Source organism: Mesoplodon bidens (genome assembly GCF_964165515.1).
Source record: "Mesoplodon bidens genome assembly, chromosome: 17".
Taxonomy (NCBI): Eukaryota; Metazoa; Chordata; class Mammalia; order Artiodactyla; family Ziphiidae; genus Mesoplodon; species Mesoplodon bidens.
Window position 1 is genome coordinate 63,162,899 of NC_138174.1, and position 13,566 is coordinate 63,176,464.

Below are 13,566 nucleotides of genomic sequence, written 5' to 3' on the forward strand. Positions count from 1 at the left end.
AAATTACTTACATCTTTCAGTATCAGAATCTGACTTGCAGCTTTTAGGTACTGCAACTGATGTGTCACTAAGATTGTGATCTTCTGATACAAGGCTTGACAAATGCACCTACAAATGTAAAAGGTACAGTATGCAAAAGCACATTAGTGGAGGTGCTCCAGATTGGAAACAGAGAATTTGAAAACATCATGAGAAAAAGACAAGGCAGCAGTCAAAGTCCTCTACTTCAAACACCAGGATGAATACAAATTAAATACAAATATAAATCGAGCAATTCAACTAGGTCCTCAGATCTGCAGCAAGTTCGAATCTAGCTCCACTAAAAAATTCTAAAAAGCAGTCCAGTGAAAGACGCACCAACTGTTAAGTTGTTTTTCCTAAAACTGATCTTAACAAGTATTTACAGAGTTCACGATGAAAAACAATGGAGTAAAACTGAGATTCCAAAAGTTGACTGAATTAAAATACTAATTATTTTATACCTATGTTGAGAATGGGAGAAGAGTGATCTATGTCATATAAAAATGTACACATTTTTCGTAGACAGTTTCCTAGGTGATTGTTTATGATGTACATATTAACCCCCTAAAAAAGTCATAGCTTCTCAGTAACGTTAGCCAGACTGCATTTTGTAGACATTTCTTCCCAAATAACATTAGATTGAAAACAAATGCTATCATGGCCTTGATCCGTCTCTACAAAACTCCCAGTCTCATCCAGGAAGTAAATCTTATTTCATTTGCACTGAAAACTTTCTGAATGTGAAAATGAAAGATGAGAGTCCAGACGGTCCACATCACAGTGGAAGTCATCCAGTGGCTCAACCCACGCCAATTCTCTTAGCCAAAATCCCCTCAAGTATTTAAACTTCAGAGTTTTTTTTACAGTAACCCCTCAAACTGCTCCACATTTTAAATGCAGACCCCTAGGGACTCAGCCCCAGCCTCATCCCATGGGGGCCTACAACCCCTCTGGGGAAGCGAGTAGCCGGATCCAGGGCCCCAGTGACCACGGACAGGGCTCCAGGCATGTACTCTGGGTGCCCGAGCCCCTTGCAGAGCAAATCTCAGGGACCTGGGCCACAGCTCAGCCTGCTGAGTGAGCCAGATGCAGAGTCTGGAGGCAGCAGGCTGCAGCTCAGTCCCTCTCACGAGCCTGACAGCGTCAGACAAGCTACTAAACCTCAGTGTCTTCATCTCAAAACAAGGCCAATGACAACTCACCACATATTCTGAGAAATCAAACCACCAATCCGCTCAGTACACGTCAGCCCCCTCCTGCACTTCTCCTAACCCACGAGCAGTCATGTGCTCTGGACTCAGGACAGAAAAGTCCTAAGGGGACACGCTGGACACTGGGTCTGTGATCAAAAGCAGGATTCCAGGATGTAGACAGACACCAGTGCTTCATTATGTCCAAACGGACTTACTTTTACCTTTTGACATGTCTTAGTTCAGATCTTGTACTAAATTTCTTGACCAAGTAAACACCTTTTCAGACTTCGCGCTAAAGCTTTTAATGGAATTGTTTCTCCTAAATTCAAAATTATCTGTCAATAACCACTGAAGGCAGATGTTAATCAAATCTAATGGGCTGCCATGTCCAAGACAGAGCTACCCAAAAGTTTTAGAATGTTTTCTTCCTGTAATTCCATCACAGAAAAGGTAATATAAATAATTACAATAAAGTGATCATTTGATGGCTACAAATTTATTCCTAATTAAGACTTTTAATCCAAATCTCTAGGAAAATAATCTATCTTCCACGTTTTTAAGAGTAAAGATTTCCAAGACATACCATAAAAAAAATTGATTCAGGGATGAGTTCTTTAAGCATTATTCCTATATAAGGGCTGTGTTAATCCTATAATACTATATATATTCCTATATAAGGGCTGTGTTAACAGGGGATACATCCCGTAGCAGAGTGAATCAAATAAGAACGAAAAAGAGCACCCATCTACATTCATTCATTCGACAGGCTTTGGTGAGATACCAGGCACAGTCTTAACTGTCGAGCATACATCCACAGGTGAAGAAGGAAGACACTACTCAGCACCATGTACAGGACACACTAAACAAGTATAGAAAATGCACCATCGGGCCGTGATGTGTGCTCTGAAGGAACAGCAAGGGGGGCTGCGGTCTTAGATGGGGGTGACACGGGAGCCCTGAGACTATCTGGGGGAAAACATCCTGGAAAAAGGTACAGCCGGTCTAAGGGTCCTGGGACAGAACATGCTAGGCTAAGGAAGCTTCATGCATTCACAGCTTATAGCGGGTGGGGAGGACTGATAAATGGTCAAGTGCAACCCACTGAGGGCTGCGGGAAGACAGAAGGGCACAGGCTCCCCCTGAAGGAACAGGAGGGAAAGGCAGCGGCTCTGGCACAGAGGGAGCCATATCTACAGACAGATAGACAGGTGAGAGAAAGGGCCCCACAAAGCCAGCACGGCTGGAGGGCCGAGTGGGTGTGAGGACCAGCTGGAAAGGCTGATGGGGGCAGATGGCAAAGAAGCTCGTTCTCCGTTTTGAGGACCTGGAGCTGCAGCCTGAACAGGAGGGGAGTCTGTGAAGGGCTGCAGCAGGGAGGGCGAACTGTGTGGACAGCAGCGTGGGCACCTGACCAGGACAGACCCGAGAGCTGGTGACGCAGGAGCCGGGGGGTCTGGCGACGTGGGGCTCTCTGAACCAAAACGGGATCCACCGCTGGACACAGGTGAGACTGCATCAGTTCACCTAAGGCTCTAACCTTCCGTAGGTGAGAGAATCCACTTAAGGTTTACAACGTATAGTTGGAAAATTCACAAACCTTAATAACCTCGGCTATAGATTCATGACTCAGGGAAACTGTTAAGGGCAAGTAGAAGTGCGATTCGTTCACTTTTAATACAAAACACTCCCCATTACTAAGCTTGGACACGACCACCATCTTCCATAGCAAACTGTTCCATCCAATTTTCTAACTCGTTGAGAACATTCTCCAGTTGCTGCTGAGTGATTTCCTAAATTGCATTCGTGCTCCCTGCCCTAAGTTTCCCCAGAGAATGTGGTTCTGATTAGCAAACAACAGTCTGAACAAGGCTGCTTCTATCAAGTGTACATCCAAGGTCATTAAACCCAACAGCTCTAAACACTGCCTGTGTTAGAAGAAGAACCTGGGAGAACTTCTGTGGTCAGCACCCTGGGAACAGGGAGGCTGAACTGCCCGTGATGCCAGGAGAACGGGGGTGGGGAACCTCGGTCACAGCACTAGCGCCCTTTCACTGAACCCATGACAAGCCACAAGGCACTTCTCTAAGGGAAAAATTCATCAACTCATGATCAGGAGAGGGTGGGAAAAGGGGGTCAGATCAGAGAGCTGGAGGCCATGCCACGTGTCGGCTGCCCTGCTCTTGTGTTCTGAAAGATTCAATGCTACTTGTGCACTTTTTTTTATTGTGGTAACATATACATAACGTAAAATTTGCCATTTCAACTATTTTTAAGCATACAGCTCAGTAGCATTAAGTACGTTCACACTGCCGTGCAGCCATCACCACCATCGATCTCCAGAGCTCTTTCACCACCCCAAAACTAAGCAAAAATTAACATACAGACTTTGGTGGAACCCGCCAATGACCCCTGCTTAGTGGATGTGGAATCCCAGCTCCCAGTATCCAGAGCTCAGGGCTGCCTCACCCGTCTCTCTCTCACACTGCTGACTGTGTGAAAGCCTCTTTACTACGCTACTTAGGACTTGCTGTGAATGAAGTTTTTCCCCCAAAAAATTCATGTTGACACGTTATTCACCAGTACCTTAGTATCTGGTGACAGGGCCTTTAAAGAAATAATTGTTACCCTTAATTACACGGGGCCTAATCCAATCTGACTGGGGTCCTCAGAAAGAGAGGAGCCCAACACCTAAGAGCAGGGCACGTGGACAGAGAACAGACCACGTGCGGACGCAGCGAGAGGACACGGCGAGGAGGATGCCGTCGGAAGTCAGGAAGAGAGGTCTCAGCAGCAACCAAACCCACCCACACCTTGACCTTGACCTTCCAGCCTTCACCATATAACAGGCTGCTATAGACTGACCGTTTTTTTCCTCAAAATTCATACGCTGAAACCCAATCCCCATAGTGAAGGTACTAGATATGGGGCCGTTGGGAGGTGATTAGGTCATGAGGGCAGAGCCTGCATGAATGGGATCAGTGCCCTTATATAAGGAACCCACACGGCTCCCTCACCCCTTCTGCCACGTGAAGACACAGGAATCGGGCCCTCACCAGACACCAAATCTGACAGCGCCTTGACCGTGGGCTTTCCCAGCTTCCAGAACTGTGAGAGATAAACTTCTCTTATTTCTTAGCCGCCCAGTCTATGGTCTCCTGTGAGAGCAGCCTGGACAGACAGAGCCCTAGCAAACTAAGAGGAACTGACAACGAGAATTTCCAATTGCTTCTCTCTGCCGTACGACCCGCATCCTCCAGGCGAGGACGAGCCTGCTGCTGTTCTCACAGCCTTGCTTCTTCCCATTTAGCAAAAGGAACTGAATCCTATTCTCAGTGTCCACCTTTGCTTCTAATCTTCCTATTTAGCAAAAGGAACTCAATCCTATGCTCAGCCTCCACAAACCCTTCCAGCCTGCAGGCCCACAGGGCACTTCCCGCTAAGGCCAGTGCACAGGGAGCTTTCCAACTTCGCCTGAAAGCCTACAGCTGCCCACTTCTACTTCCATTTAGCATTTACCATCCTATAAACAGACCCTCTAAACCGCGACTCTGCTGAACTTTTCCCAGGCATCCTTCTTAACAAGCTCCATAGAGACAGATTCCTTAGAGGCAGAAATGAGAGCTGAACGTCTCAGTCTCCCTTATCCTGCCCCGTGTGGGTCCCTCCCCTCTCCTGGCTCACTGTTCTCCTCTGTAAACTAAGAGGTTTTGTGCAACAGCCTCTGTAAGGGCATGGATCTCAGTGCACACAGCAGGGCTTTAATAAGTGCAGCTGGAAGGGCTCGTTGGCTTTAACAAGGTGCACAACAGCAAGGCAACTACCCGGGGGGTAGGTGTGGGTGCCGTTTCACAAAAAGCAAGTTCACAAGGCTTTCGAAGAGGCCAGACTAGACTCCACAGAGGCCTCAGTCAGCGTGTGTTAGGACACATCATACACAGAAAAGCATCAGAGCTGTTCTGCTTCAGGGGTTCCGTGGCCAAACAAGAGCCCCTGACAACACATTCCAGAAACTCAAAGTGAAAGTCAGTATTTCAGCCAGGTATTAGATACCGAGTTTGAAATTCAACTTAACCCTACAATGTGGGTCTAAGTATTAGTTCTAGTAAGCACCCATGAAGCAATGTTAAATATTTGAAGTCATACTCTGAGGTGGAAAAAAAGTCATTCTTAAATTCTAGACTTTATTAAGTATTTCCAAACCAAAAGAATAATAAGCGTAAAAAACTAGGCCTTTCCATGGAAGCCCTATGTCACTACTGAAAACTTCGATTCTAACACGCCTTAAACAAATGATGGAGGGAAAGGACTGGCAGCCAAGTACCAGGCTACTGAGTCCCACTCTCTGATTTAAAAACCGTACGTACACCGTCGATCTTACTGCTGGGGTCTGGATCCATCCAGTGTCTGGTGATTCACTGCAAGCAGCAGGGAGACCTGCCATCTGCCCCTCTACTGCCTAAAGCATGGCCTCCACTGGCCTCCACACACTGGAAGCTCCTTCTGCATTTTCCTGTCTTGACCTCATCATTATGCAAATTTCTCTAGGATGGATCTTCCGTGGAGGGAAGGGAGGGGAGGGCGGGACCCCAGTGCAGAACAAACGGGAGTCTCCTGAAGCACAAGCGCTTTCCTGAGCTCTCTTCCCTGATCTCCACGGGGCTCTCGGAAAGCAGAAATGACAGAAAACAGGAGCAAACTCACAGTTCGAACAGGTGCCTGCTCACTTCTGCATCTACTGCACTGAGCGGATCGTCCAGGAGGTAGATGTCTGCATCCTGATACACGGCTCTAGGAAACGTAGAGAGACGTCAGGAGAAGAACGCTTCCAGCTTCCCGGGTCCCGTCTTTGAATCAAGATGGTGTCCAACAAATCACTATTCATTCCAAGAGCCCAGGGAAAAGGGCCAAGACCCTGCTTCACACAGGCCCACCCGGTGAGCGGGGTCTGCGTGCTCACGTCCACCAGGAGCCATGGGGGAGGGAGGGGCAGGATGGCAACGGAAACGCCCTTTACCTCGCGAGGTTGACCCGGGCTTTCTGCCCTCCGCTCAGCGTGGTCCCCCGGTCTCCTATCACAGTTAGGTCTCCATCCTCCAAAAGCTGTAAATCCTACATGGAGACAGAAAGGGGGAAAAAGAGAAAGATTTCAAATGTGCTCTCCTCTTGCCATCCTAACCTTTTTAGCATTAGTTCTTTATACAAGTATGTGATCAACAGCAATGAGTATATTTTATAGTGACTAAATTGTAACCTGAAACATTAAAAAAAAAAACCTCAGGGCTTTTCATTTTTTTTCATTCTGTAGCTTTTCACAGCATTTAGGCAGTTGACTATTTTGACACACATTTATTGAGGATCGACTATATACCATGCATTGTTCTGGGCACAAGGAATTCAGCCAAGAGGAAACAAAGTCCCTAGAGTTTCTTTCCGTGATGGGAGATGGAAAATTACCATGAGTGCAAGTACTAAGGACTAGAAGAAAAAGGAAGCCAGCTTAGGGGGATAGGGAGTAAAGGAGGGAAAGTGAGTCACTACTGGGGTCGAGAAGGGCTCTGTTCAGAGGGGGTTTCAGTAGATCTGTTGGAGGGTGGAGGGGCTTAGATTTAGATTGCCCATAACTATCATCTGACAGATTCTGGTATAGACAAGCAGAGTGCAGAGAGTTTGTTTTCTACTAAACCCCTCAGGCATCAACCTAGGATACACAGACTACCTTTCTACAGATGAAGCCCTCATTTCTTGGTCTCTACTTCAGCAAATTTGGGGAGAGAACTAATGGCATACTGGGATCTCCATGATAAACTAGTCCTTTGAAATCCCTAAGTCTCATTTTCAACTTCTACAGAAATGTGCTGCAGAAACAAGAATCACTAAACTCAAGGATCCTGGGACAATCAAAACAAGTGTACAAACACCCTCCATAAATGGAATAAGGACGTGAAGGGATTGTAACTTGCTATTGGTGATTGAGGCCTATTTTCTCATCAGATCAACAGTGAAAACCCACGCACAGTGTGAATCACGACACGCAAAGCACATAACCACAAGGAGAAGAAAGAGACTATCCCCATCATAACCCTCCCTGACAGCCATAAAGACACACAGGCACACACAGGTTCCCTGTACACTCAAAGCTTAAATGCGGAGCATCAAATGAAAGGCAGCAATTGCTCTGTCATGAAAATTCATCATTTTTTCACCTTAATTCTTTACTACCATCGCTTGCTTTTGGTTTTCCTGAGATACAATAAGCCGTTTTAAGACACACTCCCAGCCTTACACACACACACACACACACACACACACACACACACACACACACAGAGTTTACTTGGCCTCTGTTTCACTGATGACACTCCTTGCAAACTGTTCTGCTTAGTTTTTATGCCTACATTTTATGCTGTTTTCGTTTTCTTCTCAAAACAGCACCACACTGTAGTGCAGCAATCTGAACCATGTTTTAGAAAAGGCACTTAGATCCACTCCAGCACAGTTAGGGCATAAGAAACAGGCTCTCTCTCCAAGTCTGGTAGGAGGACTTCAAGTGTGCCGTTAGCTCTGCAATCTATTTAAGGACCAGCCACAAATGGGAAAACATTTTAGACGATTTGAAGTAAAATCCAAGTCAGGCTGATTTCCCAGCCACCATTTTCTGATTAGGTTACAGGGGAAAAGCCTGAGTTCATCATATATTACAATTCCTCCCACTGACAGGAAGGTATTCTTATTCACCAATTTTCAATGAAAAGCAGACACACAAACTACGGGAAAACTAGGAAATGGCGACGCTGGTTGGATGCCATCTGTCCAGAAGCACATCAAGGGCCCTTTAGGGATGCTGGAGACTTAGTGTACAAACATGGAACAGACTGTTAAAATATTTAATGGGGACCTGACGTGAGCCCCTGGCCGAGGAGGGCTGGGTTCCAGAGTCAAACCACGTAAAACTGCCTTTCATCACAGCTTTAAATCCATTTGGCCGATAGCACTATGATTTAATCCATTTTAAAGATGAGGCCAGGTAAGGTTCAGAAAAACAGACGAAATCCCATGGTTTTTTCCCTACTAAAACAGAAACTGAAACTCATTCCCTGAGCCTTCTGTCTCCTAAGCCTTGCAGTTTAAACACGATTCCTACAGCAGGCCAAACATTATTAGGTTGTTCCCTACATTGTGTTGTATAACTCCCTATGGGGTCACTTTGAATATGGCACCAGCTTAATTCGACGTTGCCAAGTGTGATTACTTTATATTTTAACTACAGATATGTCTTCGGCTCAATGAACTTAAACACGTACTTCAATTAGATCTAGTAGAAAGCATCTAATTATTAAGATATGTAATAAAAGAAATGCTGCTTTTCCCTGTTTTATGGGAACCACCCATAAAAAGAAATCTTTATTATTCTTGTTTCTATGTATGTATTTACTGAAAACCTGGCAGGTTTGCATTTTACAAACATTGCCTTTCCCTTTACAGGAAGCCCATACCTCCCCCTTATTTTATAAAAAGGAAACAGAGAAACACTTGAAATTACCACTCAGGACCATTTCTCTCCAAAGACCACACGTTTTTTTCCTACTCCACATGTAGTCTCTGTATCTACAGGTCAAAATAATTCCACGACACCAGTATTACCTGTGACGGTCTTATGCCCATTCACGGACACATGGATTCCATTTCAGAGCAGCAGCAAAACCTCTCGGACACCCTGTGACCCAAGGCCCTCATTTTGCTGCAGAGACGTCAGAGGCCCAGGCAGGAAACAGGACGTGTCCAAACTGACAGCAGGCAAGTGACAACGCCGGGGCCAGGACTCCGCTCTGCGCTCCTTCTCCGCCCTGGGCCTCCCCTCCTGCCAAGGAGGGAATGGGCACGAGGGCCCCAACTCTACGTCCCGACCACGCAGCACAACAGGAGGGCAGTCCGTGTGCGTAAACCTCACGTCACGTGCAGAAGAATCGCTGTGCAGCCCAATCCCGCAGGGGCCCCTTCCCACCAGAGTCTGTGCCACGGGGACACCCGAGGGTGGGTGAAGCCCCAGAACACGGCCCGAGTGACTAGTTCCATCATCCCATGGGGCTGGGGCAAAGCATTGAGCCCCTTGGGTCTTAAACCTGAGCTGCAAATGTAGAGGTGAGGCGTCCCATCTCTCAAGCCTCAGTTTTACTAACTATAAAATGAGGATGGTAACATCAAAGGTCCTTGTAAAAGACTAATAACTCATACACCTTGTTATGTGTGCTTGCACGTGAGTGACAAACAGAAAAATGACTTCCACATGGACTCTGAATAAATGACAGCTATTTTTCTTACTGTTTCACACTTGCATTTCCCCTTTTCGTATATCATTTTTAAAAAAATCTACCTCATTACTGTCAACTTTACTTCATGTCTGTCAACGAAAAATCTCCCATTAACCATAACTCACGAGAAGGAAACAGAAGCCCATTAAACAAGCAAACAATTGTGTTGTGTCCAGAACATCATCAAATGCTACTCATCTAACACAGTCTGTGATGTTCAAGCCATTGTTCAAGCAGAATAACTATTTCCACACAGGCCTTTAACACCACACCTCTGAAAACCTGCCCCAGCCTTTTCCTCACAGTATAAAAGAACAATACGATGTCCAGACTGCTCTGACCAGACCCCGGGGAGAGCTCTTTAACGCTATTATTCAGATTTTTATAACCAAAGAGAATAACATAGCATTGATCAGTATTTAGATTTTTTCTTTTGTTTCACTAAATTATATTATCCTGCTAGCTAAGTTCAGTTTGCATAACTGATTCACTAATTTCATTTAAATCCCCATGTACAGAGAAATGTTTCATTTTCCATTTTCTCTGAAATTCAATGCCATTTCTGAAAACAATCTCTCCCCCACTGAAAACAGGCCGTATTAAGAAGAAAGGTTAAAGCATTACTTTTTCTTTAAATAATAAATTACAAGTCAAAAGCGAAGCGGAGAGGGAAACCTAGAGAATGAAAGGGACCACGAAGGCATCAACCGAGTGCAGGGGGCAGACCTTATGTGGAGCCTGATTCAAGCCAATGGTTAAAGAAATTTCCCAGTGAGATGATGAACAACATGTAAACACTGACAAGAACATTGACGATATTCAGGAAATTCAGGTTACTTTTCAGGTGTAATAATGTGGTAATTTTTTTTGTTTGTTTACATCTTTATTGGAGTGTAATTGCTTTACAATGGTGTGTTAGTTTCTGCTGTATAACAAAGTGAATCAGTTATACATATACATATGTTCCCATATCTCTTCCCTCTTGCGTCTCCCTCCCTCCCACCCTCCCTATCCCACCCCTCTCCAAAGGTCTTTTAGAGAAAACTAGTGAAATGTTTACAGATGAAGTAATCTGAGGTCTAGGATCTGCTTCAGAATAATTTGGGGTGGGAGTGGGGCTGGCAGTGGGCAGGGGTAAAGATGCAGCAAGACTGGCCACGAGCTGATCCTGGCTGAAGCTGGGGGTGGGTTCATGAGTATTCATTACACTGTGCTCTCTATTTTTTACAAATTTTTGTAATTGTGCATTAAAAAAAGAAGGTAAAGTGAATGAAACTTCACAAAGTGAAACAGTCCCCTCCTCCAAAAAGGCATTCTGTGAGCATCGTTACATCAGAATTCAAACAGTAGCCTACATGTGTACATGTTCATCCAGAAGACCAGCTTAAAAGCATTAAACAACATCAAAAGATCTTTTAACCAACCTTGTAGTTTAAACCAACACCATCATCATTTGAAATTTGAGTATATATAACTCAAAAGTCATGACTCACCTTTTTCAAAGCACAAGCCTTTATTACTTTTTCATATCGTTCTTTTTCATATTTCTTCCCAAATAGAATATTACTCCTCAGAGTTCCTGAAAACACCCAGGGCTGCTGAGAAACATACGCGATCCTCCCGTGCACGCTGACCAGCCCCTGGCTCGGGGGCAGCTCCCCCAGCACAGCACTCAACAGTGACGACTGAAACAGATGGCAACACACACGCGTGAACAGGCGGCACTCAGGACGGACACGCCCGCAGAACACCTGTCCCCACCCTGGGCGCTTGATAAACGATAGGACCCTTTCCTTTAAAAGAGGATAAAGTACAGCTGTGGCCGTTGAGACAAACAAATTGAAAATAACACCACTGGTCAATGCACACTAATGACTGATAAGGAATATTAATATAATAGTATGACAATCTAAACTGCCCAAGAGTTTCCCGCAACTGAAATGCTCTACTCAGCAAAGACTAAGTTAGGATCTTGAACATCCTTCACTAGCACAGCAGCCCAGCAGGACGTGTAGTTTCATGTATCTGACGTTTAGTGCACTTGTTCCTGCATCCGGGTATCCCTTACTTGACAAACACTTGTTCTTAAGTAACGCTTTCTATGAATAATATACTGAAAGATGATTATTTTTTTAAAAAAACTCTGAAGGGAGTCGTGTCCAAAGAGCAGAACTCCATCATAAATTAAATCATTAAATCGTGTACATATCCCACGTTTAGGGTCCTGTATTTTGTTGTTTCAGGCCAAGTGCATGTGCACATGTCCTTCAAATCTTTAACAACACACAGACGTGGCGTGTCTGTGTCCGCAGCATCACAGCGCTCAACCACACTGGGCTGAAATGATCTGCCTGCGCATCTGTCTCACCCCAGAACCTGGTTGCCTCTGGAGGGCAGAGGTGTCTGGGTCTTGCTCACGTCTGTATCTTTAGCTCCAGCGCATGGCTGCACATTCACTACACGTGCACTGACGGGACCAAGTCAAGTCACATGAAGAAATGCTCAAAGCTTCCCGGAAGAGCCATTACAACCTCCAGACCTCCTGGAGGGACCACTGTGACAGAAAGGAGTCCCCGTTGCTTCATTCTGTCCTGAACAGCTGTCACATAAATCATTTCCTTCACTGAGACGTCCAAAGTCCCGACAAGCAGTTCCCAACTGTGTAACATGAAGCACCAGGAAGGAAAACGCAATGGGCATTTATCCACGTTTATTTGGACGTGCAACCTTCTTGCAAAACCAATGTTCCATGGAACAGAGAAATGCTGCTTGAGATACACCCAATTCATACTGTGTTACCTACAGCTCTGGGCTCGACTCTGAGAATTTCACAGGGGCTGCGGCATTGCATCAAGCTGCCGAAAGGCATCATAACTTACCTTTCCTGCTCCCACAGGTCCGACTACAGCTAACAGCTCACCGGGTCTGACAGTAAAGGAAAGGCCGTGTAGAGTTGGGGTTTCTGACGCCTGCAAATTAAGTTTACAAAACGGTTCATTTCAATCAAATAAAAAAGCGAACTTCAGAAAGTAGAGAAAATAACGTAAGTCATTGATATGCTAATATAACCCACATTTTCGTCCTTCCTATTTTAAGATAGTGAGTCCTGGAGGCCTTTTCATCAAAAAAACACCTTTGAAACAGCTTTAGTTGCCTTTAGGAAGCCTACTTCTTTTGCCAGATTTTCATACGGACACAGCTCTAGACACCCACAGAATTTAAGTAGTTGAAATGACAAGGCCCCTCCTCGAAATGCAAACTCCATGATGCACACTAGCTTATTAATATAATATAATTAATAGAATATCCAGTATGGGAGGTTTCTAATCATTATTAAGTTTTCATTAGAGCCATTGGTGCTGTTTACTTCACTACTCTCCACAGGGTGGCAGCGTAAGTACATATCATGCCTGGGCCTCTACTAATAATTTGACATCTCCACTCATCTCTTTATTTTCACTTGATAAAGAATGAATCTCAGTAATGGTCAGCAAGCAATGGGGCACTTTATATGATAAAGTTGCTCTTGATAAATAAAGTCATGTAAATGGCAGTCAAGGCTCCAATTTCACCAGAGATTCAGTTTAACACCAACAACCAAAAAAAAAAAAAAAAAAAGGAGGGCGGGGCGGGGATTATGTATAACACAGTAGGTTAGAGTGATAAAGCCTCAATTTTGTACCTCTTACATGCATTACCTATTCTGGGTAAATAGGGACAACAAAGTACTTCTACTGTAAAAAAACAAAAACAAACCATGGAGGTACATGTCACAGCAAACAATCCAACACAAAGGAGAAGGATAAAGTACTCATCATGCCAATCACAGGTCATGTTCTTGAACAAACTGTAAATTCTATCATAAGGAGACTTAGGGGTATGTGTATTTCTTTACATATACTAAGTGTTTAAAAAAAAATCTTAACTGCTAATGTTAAAAAAAAAAAGTGGTTATGTGTGATTAAGTAAAATGCCAAAAGACTAATAAAAGCACAGGGTCTGGATAAGAAGTCTGGATAATGTTCTAAATGGAAAATTTCTCT

The 13,566-nt window shown here is 44.6% G+C and overlaps 1 protein-coding gene across 3 annotated transcripts in view; it reads right to left on the reverse strand.

The window, feature by feature from the left end:
* ABCC4 (ATP binding cassette subfamily C member 4 (PEL blood group)) overlaps positions 1 to 13,566 on the reverse strand; it is a 208,491-nt gene that overhangs the window by 114,276 nt on the left and 80,649 nt on the right. For all 3 annotated transcript variants that reach the window (XM_081214428.1, XM_081214429.1, XM_081214427.1), the window contains 5 exons: positions 12,403 to 12,492; positions 11,017 to 11,208; positions 6,229 to 6,323; positions 5,916 to 6,002; positions 12 to 108 (listed from right to left, as the gene is read on the reverse strand). In XM_081214428.1, the coding sequence (XP_081070554.1) occupies positions 12 to 108; positions 5,916 to 6,002; positions 6,229 to 6,323; positions 11,017 to 11,208; positions 12,403 to 12,492 (561 nt within the window). The remainder of the gene's footprint in view (positions 1 to 11; positions 109 to 5,915; positions 6,003 to 6,228; positions 6,324 to 11,016; positions 11,209 to 12,402; positions 12,493 to 13,566) is intronic.